This window comes from Salmo salar, chromosome ssa03 (genome assembly GCF_905237065.1).
Source record: "Salmo salar chromosome ssa03, Ssal_v3.1, whole genome shotgun sequence".
NCBI lineage: Eukaryota > Metazoa > Chordata > Actinopteri > Salmoniformes > Salmonidae > Salmo > Salmo salar.
In genome coordinates, this window is record NC_059444.1 from 31581389 (window position 1) to 31591936 (window position 10548).

Sequence of the window (10548 nt, forward strand, 5' to 3'; positions counted from 1 at the left end):
ACTTCCTGTTTTGATATTTTTTGGGGGGGGTTGTTTCGTTTCACTATCGTAGCTAGGCGAGAGACAAGCCAGATAGATAGCTACAATGAAACGCTATCACTTTACTAACAGGTAGGCTGTTAATTAAAAAAACAAGACTGATACAACTAGCGATACCGACATAGCTACCGTTGTGCTTTGGAGATTCCAACTGTTTTTGTGATTGTGGGATATGGCACTGAGTTCTGGCGGTTGGGGTAAACCGCCTGGTCCATCCCCGTCCCAGTCTGATCATGGCGGGCCCGCGCTGGCTAACTGCAATACCGTTTTGATGTCGGTACGGGTGTCGGTTTGCCATTCGGGTATTCGACCGCTTTGCCTCCCAGGAGCTGGCGATGAGGCTCTCCGTCTTCAACTTAGCATGGACCCCAGCAAAGCTGGAGAGTTTCGGCTAGCACTGAGGGACATTAGCGGAAGCGGCCGTAGTGTGGTAAGATACAGTAGATCTAGACGTTACAGAGCAGTGTATCTCGACACCTGATGTAATGCCATGCAATACATTTCATGCGTTGACATGAGAAATTGCAGACATGTTTGTTGGTTGGAGTCACTGAATTGGAATGTTGTTTAACCACATACTACAGTAATCCCATTGGTGGGAAACGATGTCTTGTGGTGATTACAGTTTACTTATCTGTCCTTGTGTTTGTCTGTACAAGGGAAGACAAAATGTTATTTATGGAAGATTATTCCAGCATGTAAACAACTAAACATCAAAGTTAGCACATTGCCACTGGGGTTACAGTTTGTCCCTCTAAGGTGAAGTAGGTCCATATCCATGAAGTCCACAAAGATAAGAGATCTAAGCAAATTATTCTCTTTATTTCTTTCTCCCAGTTCATTGCTGAGTTTGACCTGCGCTCTGTGCAGTATGAGGTCAAGTCCCCATGCCTTCACGAGATGCGCTTGGCCACGCCCCCTCATGACTGTATCCGCTTCAACTTCCGCTGTGACCTGGAGGCTGAGCAGTGGGCCACTGTGGTGATGTCATCACTAAGAGAGGCACACAGAGGTCAGAGGGCATGGCAGTCTTTTTCCTCTTGTCTGCTTGCTTAGATGCATTCATGTCGTTGTGTATTAGGAGTGTCTTCCTAGTATACCATACTATGGCCAGCACAATTGACCACTCTCTCCCTCACTGTAGTTGCTGTAAATAGTTCCCCACATCCTATGGATGACCGACAGCAGCACGCAGCAGCTCTAGAACAGCGCAGCACAGCCTCCTTACCACTCACTGGTGAGTACCCTCACCACACGATTCCCCAACTCTCTCTTTCTACAACATTTGCAAGACTACATAGGGTACATTTTTCTGTGTGTGAATGAACATGTTCTCTCTCTGAAGAGGAGCTGTGCTTGGAGCTTGCCCGGGCGATCGAGGCAGGTGACAGCCAGGGTGCTGCTCAGCACGCGTCTGCTCTAGCTCGTCAGAAGGCAGTGGTCACTATCCAACTGTCTGAGAAGTGTTACGCCGAAGGAGAGATAAGGTGAGAAGTAACAGGCAGTAGCTTGGGAGTAGTCCAAAAGAACATGGATAATTTGTGCTAATGAAGTTTCATGTCTCTATTGCAGTTTGTCTGTGGCAGTGGAAGACATCTCCTCTTCCTGTTGCGTTACAGTGAAAGTCTTTCCCCACATGACTGTCGCAGCACTCAAGCAGCAGGTCAGATATATTTCTGTCTCTGTTTGCTAGAATACTTGGGCTACATTCGGCAAATGAAACTGTCCACGAATCTCTCCTCTGTCATTGCTCTCTCTCAGGTGTTTTTGGAGTATGGCTTTCACCCTCGCGTGCAACGCTGGGTGATTGGACAATGCCTGTGCACAGAGCCTAGGTCCCTGGCCTCGTATGGGGTCCAGAGGGATGGGGATACGGCCTACCTTTACTTGGTCTCAGCCCGCCACGCCCGCCTCACCCGCCAGCTATTCCAGCAGGACCAGGAGGGTGCCCAACTCACCCCAGCCCCCAGCAACGGGCCTCTGTCCCAGGACTGGAGGGGCTACAGCACCCTGCCCTCCAGGCTCAGCCACAACACCCAGGGTAAGTTTACCTCTTGGCATGCACTTACACACATGCGCACACATGACTGAACTCCTTTTTCATTGTTGTGATTGGCTGTAGGGAGCACCGGAATTGGGACCGAGAGGTTGGGTACGAGTGAGATCCGAGACGCCCTCAACCTGGAGACGCTGCATCTAGACGATAAACCTGATAAGCCCAGCAAGGCCAGCAAAACACAGGTCAACCCCGATGTTTAAATTTGTGATTGACTGTTTTTACGCAAGATGATCGAGTTGAGCACCTACTCTTCCTTTACTTGATAGTTCCATGTAGCTAGTGTACCGCTGAACATCACTGGTTGTGATACACTAATAGAAAGTTCCTACTCTCACACACATCCTCTCTGTCCTTCTGATCTGCAGACCGAATGGGCGTGTCCCTCCTGCACCTTCATCAACAAGCCTACACGACCAGGCTGTGAGATCTGCAGTACAGCCAGACCTGACTCACGCAAGCACAGCCGCATACAACAGGTACTGTATCTATTGCATGCCTACAGACAGATGGCACACACTGTTATTCTCCCTTTAGTAAACTACAGTATTTTCTTTATTCTCATCTGTGTGATAAAGGAGAAAGGAAGAAGAGAGGAGCAGATCAGTGCATTGAGCAGTTAACTGCCTCAACCGTAACCTATACAATAACCTGGAAGACTGATCACTCACACACCAACTTAGAGCTACAAACCCACCACCACTACTGACATACTATGATGACAAACCTCTGGACGCTGCAGCACAGACATGGAACTCCACTTGCTGAGGCTCACGAAAGGAACTACCTGTATAGCCAATGAGCTGGCTTTTGACTCTGTGGACATGAGTCAGCATCCTTTGCCTTGTGGCAGACTTTACCATTTATTTATTTTACATAAGGGATGGGGGGGGTGGACTAGTCCAATATTTATTTTAGAGGGGTGGGTGGTGCTTCCCTCCTCCCTCTACCTGATATATCTCAGATGAGATAATATTATATATTTTGAAGTTGGCCAACTGTGAATGTTGATACTTTGAAAGCTGAAAAAAGCTGTTTTTAAAACCAGGGCCTGTATTCAAACAGTCTCAGAGTGCTGGCTGTCCCAACCCCCCAAAAAATATTGGTAGCCTTGGTCTACTTCTATGCGTAATCAGGTGCATGTCTTTACTCAACATTGAGTGCTCCAAACAAAAAAGACTGAGTAAATTTGACAACTAAAAAATGGAATGAAATAAACCGAAACTTGTTTCTCACAAGTGTAGCATAGGTTGTGCACTCCGCAAACAGTGTCCACTTTGACAATGAGAACGGTAAACGACTAATAATACTGAATGCATTCACAGAAACTACCGTAAATAAATTAACGGTAAATGTACTACTGGTGATATGGGTGTGGCATCCTCGCGGCCTCCAATGGATTTGTACACTGAGACAGGCGCAAATCAGACAGGTCTCGTGTGCCATAAAAAAAACACATTTGACTGCTCGACTAAAATCTTGGTCGACGAAACAATCGACCAGTTGGCTAAATGGGGTGAGCCCTACTAGGATCAGATTAGATCATAAATAAATAAACATTGGGGACCTGATCCTAGATCAGCACTCCAACTCTGAGACGATGAGGGGATTCGATTAATGCCCCAGGTGAACCGGGTAAGAGTTGATCGTGTTCGAGTTGGAACCAAGCGTGAGCCAGGTGCCCTGCTTTTGACGGTGAAGTCAGCTCAAAGCATCCATGATGTAGGTTAAGCAGGTGGGGTAATGAGTAGGATTCTGTTTTCACATGCAAACATGATTGCGTGGATAAAAACACTGACAATGAAAACTAGTTAAATTCGAACAGGTATTTTATGTAAAAGATGTTTCTGAACGATGCATCAGGATGCCTTGTTGACATGACTGAGCGGCGCAGATTGCTGTTTGATTTGAGATTGGCGCTTCTCTCTCACCGCTTTTGCCCGTTCATGGTTCAGCTTAATCAGGCACCCTCAGTGTGAATACAGGCCCAGGTCTCGTCTGTCATTGGTTGGTGCCATATTGTTTTATAGGTGGGGAATTGCTTGCTAGGAGGCTGTGGAAGTGACAGGGTTTTAAAGTGCTTTTATTTTTTATAACATTGTATTTAGTGTTTTAACAGAATGTTTGGCAATGTTAATGTTGGCGCGTAATGCGTTTCACCTACTTGCCAATAAGTTTCTGTCTGAACTGTGATAGTGACAATGTTTTGTCAGAAACATGACTGTATAAAATGGTGTTAACTGAATAAACGTAAGTTAATCAAGTTTGAATTCAGTTTTTATTTGAGCATTTATAAATTAGTGTTCAAGTACTTTTTTTATTTTTTATATTTGAAAGTAAAACCAATTCTTAGTTCATACAGTAGATGCAATTATGGATGTTTTTACTTACCATGAGGTTGGCAGTAGGATGTTGCTGCCTCCTTAACATTCTATTTTGCCCCTTCCAATGTCAGTGGTACTGTTGTTCAGTTTGATCAATTAGCAGAATATTCACGAACATAACTAAGAAACATCCAAAACAGTTTCAGTTATGTATTTGGGTATGATAAACCAAAACCATCCCATGCACACAAGCCTGAACCCAATACAACCTTATAGTTGTAATTCTACCACACAAGCCCAACCTAATGCACTTAACCACTCCCGGGCATGTCAGTCATCCTAATCCTTGGTGAAAGGCCAGACCTGAGCACACCTCAGTTCATTCCATAAATGCAGGTCTAGAACCCATTTCATACTTCAGGATAGGTGGAGTTCCCATAACGGCAGGTCTGGGACCAGTCTTCCCCCAGTTACCTTTTACTTCCAGAAGAGGATGTTCCTGAGCAGCAGCCAGCAGGGGTAGATCAGCAGAGCCAGGAGCGGATAGACCAATGAGCCGTAGAGGGCGTGGTCCAGAATGCCCTATGAGATGACGGACAGAAAGAGCATCCAACCGTCTTGCAGAGTACTGCCGGGGCTCAGCAGCACCATGATGGCTGCAGACAGAGCCCTGGGGAGAGAGGGTAAAGACAATACTACAGAACTCTGGTAGGGAAACTTAACAGTGGAGCACCATGACTGCAGACAGCACTCTGAGAGTGAAGGAGGGAGCGAAACATTACACATACACACAGGGGCGGAAATCCCGGGGGGGACGGGGGGGATACGACCCCCCCATCCTTGGAAAAATATGATTTGTCCCCCCCAATATATCACTGAAACATAACTATGTAATTTAAATAATATTAATAATACGCAATGAAAGCAATTGTGCTGATTATAGACACTTAATAGCGTGTTTTTAAGTTTCAAAAGATTGCGACCCCCCCACCCTTTGCCTCACAATGTTTTGATCCACTGCCAGTTCCTTAGTTGGCAAGGTAACAGAGGGGTCGTATCTACTGTCTGAAAGGCACTCAATGAACGTAACTGAAGTGAGGTTACTCCAGTCAATCGCGCACACACACTAGCTGAATATGCAGAGCTAGCGCGCAAATATTAACTATTAAGCTAGCTAGTACCTATTCCATTTATGTGGCCTTGTCAAAGATGGAATCTTTGCTATCGTCAATTTATTCCAAGATCAGCATGCAGATGATGTAAGTTAGTGCTTCAAAGTCCCTGCGATAAGGTTAGCGATAAACTGAAGTCCAAACTGAACAGAACTACACTCCTACCATTGTCTTAAATATATTTAATGGTCTCGTTGCAAAAGCTAAATTGTCGCAAGGGAACTTTTATTTATTTATTTTATTTCACCTTTATTTAACCCGGGTAGCAAAGATTATAGCAAACACCACTGAAACGGAATTGGTGCTCGCTAGCTTTGCAAATTCAGCTATTGTTGGAAGCCAGCCAATATGAAACAAACTATTAAAATTACAAAAGGTAGCAGCATATGTTGTGTAAATGGTGAACTCATACAGCTGTCAACTCTTGTCATTTTAATCCGTTTCACATTTGCTAGCTACCTTTTAGATCGAAGCCCAAATAGAATGATAAAAGATAAGATGATAGAAGCCCATCTCCTACTGTAAATAACCTACACACTGTGTGTGTGTGTAGCCAGCCAGCCAGCCAGGTAGAAAAATGGCAGAAAAATAAAAGACGGACATCAGAGTATTTTTCAGTACACCAAAACGCAAAGTAAGAACCCTAGTAGCCTAATATCTCAAAGACTAGTTGATAAAATGTTCATAAGAAAGAAATGAAATTCTAATGGAAATGTTTCACAATGATATCATTAGGCAGAGCAGGCAACAGATGGCACACAGACAGCAGAGTTGGGGACAGATATGCAGGGACAGACTGGCAGAGACAGGGAGTCTCAGGTAAGTTTGTTGAGTCTTTGTTTGGCAACATTATGAAAGGTTCTCCATTTTTTTTACTTGTAAAATAGGAACATAATTGGAAAATGCCATGGATACCCCCACTCAACTTAAACTGGTGACTGAACTAAGATTTGTTAAAGGCAATGGTATTGCTGTTGTGATTAGTTGTGTAGTTTTGGGTACCGGTAGTTAGGAGTACGGCAAACACCTTATTTCTTTGGTTCCTCAATATACATTTACCATATTACAATGTAGGCTATGTGTTACAGCACTACTTTTGGTGTCCCCCTCAGGAATTGCTCTTGAGAAAATTTAATGTAATTGTCCCCTCCAAAGTTGATATCAGATTTTCGCCCCTGCATACACAATATCCTCGCACTCAAGGAACAGTGGAACAAACACTGCATTGTGCCCTTAGGGCTCGATTCAATCCGTAGCACAGAAGACCTGCTCTACAGCGCGATAGAAATGTAAAGGCAATGTTCGCGGAGACTGATTTCACGGTAAACACTGCATATGTCGGCCAAATCGGGAAATAACCTTTCAATTTCAATAGCGCTACAACGCTGATCTACAGAGCTACGGATTGAATCAAGCCCTTAGGCATTAAACTAGAGTGCAACATCAATGAGAAGACACATACTGAGAAGTATTACTTCTATAAGAAACACAAAATCCCTGTTGATACTTGGTGCTAACATGCAACCTTTGTCCTGATGATGTCCACATTTAGACCAGTGTAGACTATTAAAAGACCCATTGTGATCTGATTGTGATCAGCTCTTCCTGACCACCTCTGTAGTCTTTATCAATAAAGTGTAAACCGATCTGGATGGTCAAACCATTGAAATAATCATTATGCCGGCCTCTAAAATCATTGACAGGTAGCACAATATTGACTTATGGCATCAGTAACTGTCTTAAGATAAAGAAATTCATTTTATTTTTAAACAATATCTGTTAAACGTGCATACTGGGAGGCACCAGCTAATCTGATGAAAATGCGGACACAATGGAGGGATAAGAGATCCATTTTAATACAATGTGTAGAGGCGACCAAGGGTGAAATTAAAATGTAAGTGTTCTCGTCGAACCACAACGCAATTTGGAACATATCCCACCCCTTTTTCATGCGGCTGACAAGTGGTAATGTTAAATAACGGTATTGTTTTTTTGGCATTGTGTTAATTAGTAATAGGCTCAACTTTTACTGGTACGGCGTATCCCCACTATTTATTTTGCCGAACCGGCTTACGCAGAGAGTAGTGACCGAGACGCGTCCAGACAGCAGTGGACGCATCTATTCAGACTACATGTGATTAGGTTACACATCTAGTTGTTTAGTAACCGCTGCGCCACTCAGAAGGCCCTTCTATATTTCATTTCATTCTATGATTACACCTAGGCTATCAAAAATTGCGTGCACACAGGGAGTCCCGTACCGGTAAGAAATTAAATTTACTTTCACCCCTGGACGCAACAAACCTTGATCAGATAATATCACAATACTCACGTTAGCGCAAGGTGTCACTGAGGCTGGAGTTACAGAGAGGGACATGGTGAAATGAAATAATTTACCGCAGCCACAGTATCTTCAAGGTGTGTGTGATAATTGGGGAAAACCTGGCATAGATGCATATTGTTAGTGTGTGAGACAAGATAGTTATGCAGGCAGTGCAGTTTTTTTCAACAAGCACATTGAGTAGCCAGACATAGAAAGAGTAGCCAGCCACACAGCGAAATTATTGAATACCTTCCAAAAAATGAAAATGTGTGCATTCAGTGTATTGTTTGTTTTGGGGGATATTATCTTGGCCTATATGATCAGGAGAATTTTCTCAGTAATCAGGAGTATTTTCTAAGTAAGAGAACATTAATAAACCTTTTTTAACATTTAACCTGTCCTCTCTTGTGCTGAAAGTATTTTACTGCAAGATATGTTGCCACAATGTTTGTTCTTCAAATTAAAACAGAAATGGAAGTAAATAGCCCAAATAGTTTTTATTTTTATTAAAGGTTAAATTTCAAATCAAACAAATTGTGTGATGAGCAATTTTACAAATGGAAAAGTAGGTCTCTCAAATAAACAGAATAGATGCTCAATTAAGTTCTGGGTCCATACATGTTAAGAGAAGAGAAAACAACATCAGTTAAATTTGTGTTTGCAACTCTGTGAATTGCAGTATGTCATTTATTTAAAAAAAAAATACTTTAACATCTGACCCACATATTTTTTTTTTTAAGAATCTTGTAAGAGTCTGCTGACTTCAACAAGCTTCCTTTTAAAGAGGCATTTTCTCAGCCATCTGCACTACAGGTATGATTGAAGAATGAAGGAAGTGTTAATCATGGGCTTGGCTACACAGAAAGCAGCAGTTGACTACTCTGTTGTCAACACATTGATTAAATCAGTAGACCTGTATCAATATCTCTGAAAATACCATATAAGTATCATTAGCTTTTACAACAATTCAATCTGTTTTCTTTTATCATATTTTGGACCAGTGTGAGAGTATCGCTCCACTAGCCTACAGTGGGGGGGAAAAGTATTTGATCCCCTGCTGATTTTGTACGTTTGCCCACTGAAAAAAAAAGGATCAGTCTATAATTTTAATGGTAGGTTTATTTGAACAGTGAGAGACAGAATAACAACAAAAATATCCAGAAAAGCGCATGTCAAAAATGTTATAAATTGATTTGCATTTTAATGAGGGAAATAAGTATCTGACCCCCTCTCAATCAGAAAGATTTCTGGCTCCCAGATGTCTTTTATACAGGTAACGAGCTGAGATTAGGTGCACACTCTTAAAGGGAGTGCTCCTAACCGCAGCTTGTTACCTGTAAAAAAGACACCTGTCCACAGAAGCAATCAATCAATCAGATTCCAAACTCTCCACCATGGCCAAGACCAAAGAGCTCTCCAAGGATTTCAGGGACAAGATTGTAGACCGACACAAGGCTGGAATGGGCTACAAGACCATCGCCAAGCAGCTTGGTGAGAAGGTGACAACATTTGGTGCGATTATTCGCAAATGGAAGAAACACAAAAGAACTGTCAATATCCCTCGGCCTGGGGCTCCATGCAATATCTCACCTCGTGGGGTTGCAATGATCATGAGAACAGTGAGGAATCAGCCCAGAACTATACGGGAGGATCTTGTCAATGATCTCAAGGCAGCTGGGACCATAGTCACCAAGAAAACAATTGGTAACACACTACGCCGTGAAGGACTGAAATCCTGCAGCGCCCGCAAGGTCCCCCTGCTCAAGAATACATATACATGCCCGTCTGAAGTTTTCCAATGAACATCTGAATGATTCAGAGGACAACTGGTGAAAGTGTTGTGGTCAGATGAGACCAAAATGGAGCTCTTTGACATCAACTCAACTCGCCGTGTTTGGAGGAGGAGGAATGCTGCCTATGACCCCAAGAACACCATCTCCACAGTCAAACATGGAGATGGAAACATTATGCTTTGGGGGTGTTTTTCTGCTAAGGGGACAGGACAACTTCACCGCATCAAAGGGACGATGGATGAGGCCATGTTCCGTCAAATCTTGGGTGAGAACATCCTTCCCTCAGCCAGGGCATTGAAAATGGGTTGTGGATGGGTATTCCAGCATGACAATGACCCAAAACACACGGCCAAGGCAACAAAGGAGTGGCTCAAGAAGAAGCACATTAAGGTCCTGGAGTGGCCTAGCCAGTCTCCAGACCTTAATCCCATAGAAAATCTGTGGAGGGAGCTGAAGGTTCGAATTGCCAAACGTCAGCCTCGAAACCTTAATGACTTGGAGAAGATCTGAAAAGAGGAGTGGGACAAAATCCCTCCTGAGATGTGTGCAAACCTGGTGGCCAACTACAAGAAACGTCTGACCTCTGTGATTGCCAACAAGGGTTTTGCCAGCAAGTACTAAGTCATGTTTTGCAGAGGGGTCAAATACTTATTTCCCTCATTAAAATGAAATCATTTTATAACATTTTTGACATGCGTTTTTCTGGATTTTTTTGTTGTTATTCTGTCTCTCACTGTTCAAATAAACCTACCATTAAAATTATAGACTGATCATTTCTTTGTAAGTGGGCAAATGTACAAAATCAGCAGGGGATCAAATACTTTTTTCCCCCACTGTACCT

The 10548-nt window shown here is 43.1% G+C and overlaps 1 protein-coding gene across 2 annotated transcripts; it reads left to right on the forward strand.

Moving 5' to 3' along the window:
• Window positions 1-4358, forward strand: LOC106599747 (ranBP-type and C3HC4-type zinc finger-containing protein 1). 2 transcript variants are annotated; one of them, XM_014191047.2, is made up of 9 exons: window positions 1-469; window positions 877-1051; window positions 1184-1276; window positions 1385-1526; window positions 1612-1702; window positions 1801-2080; window positions 2162-2280; window positions 2464-2574; window positions 2674-4358. In XM_014191047.2, the coding sequence occupies exons 1-9, from the start codon at window positions 212-214 to the stop codon at window positions 2716-2718; spliced, it is 1314 nt and encodes a 437-aa protein (XP_014046522.1). In that variant the 5' UTR covers window positions 1-211; the 3' UTR covers window positions 2719-4358. The 2 variants fall into 2 exon arrangements, with proteins under 2 accessions (XP_014046522.1, XP_014046523.1); XM_014191048.2 differs by having other exon boundaries at window positions 2162-2265.
• Window positions 4359-10548: the final 6190 nt, after the last annotated feature.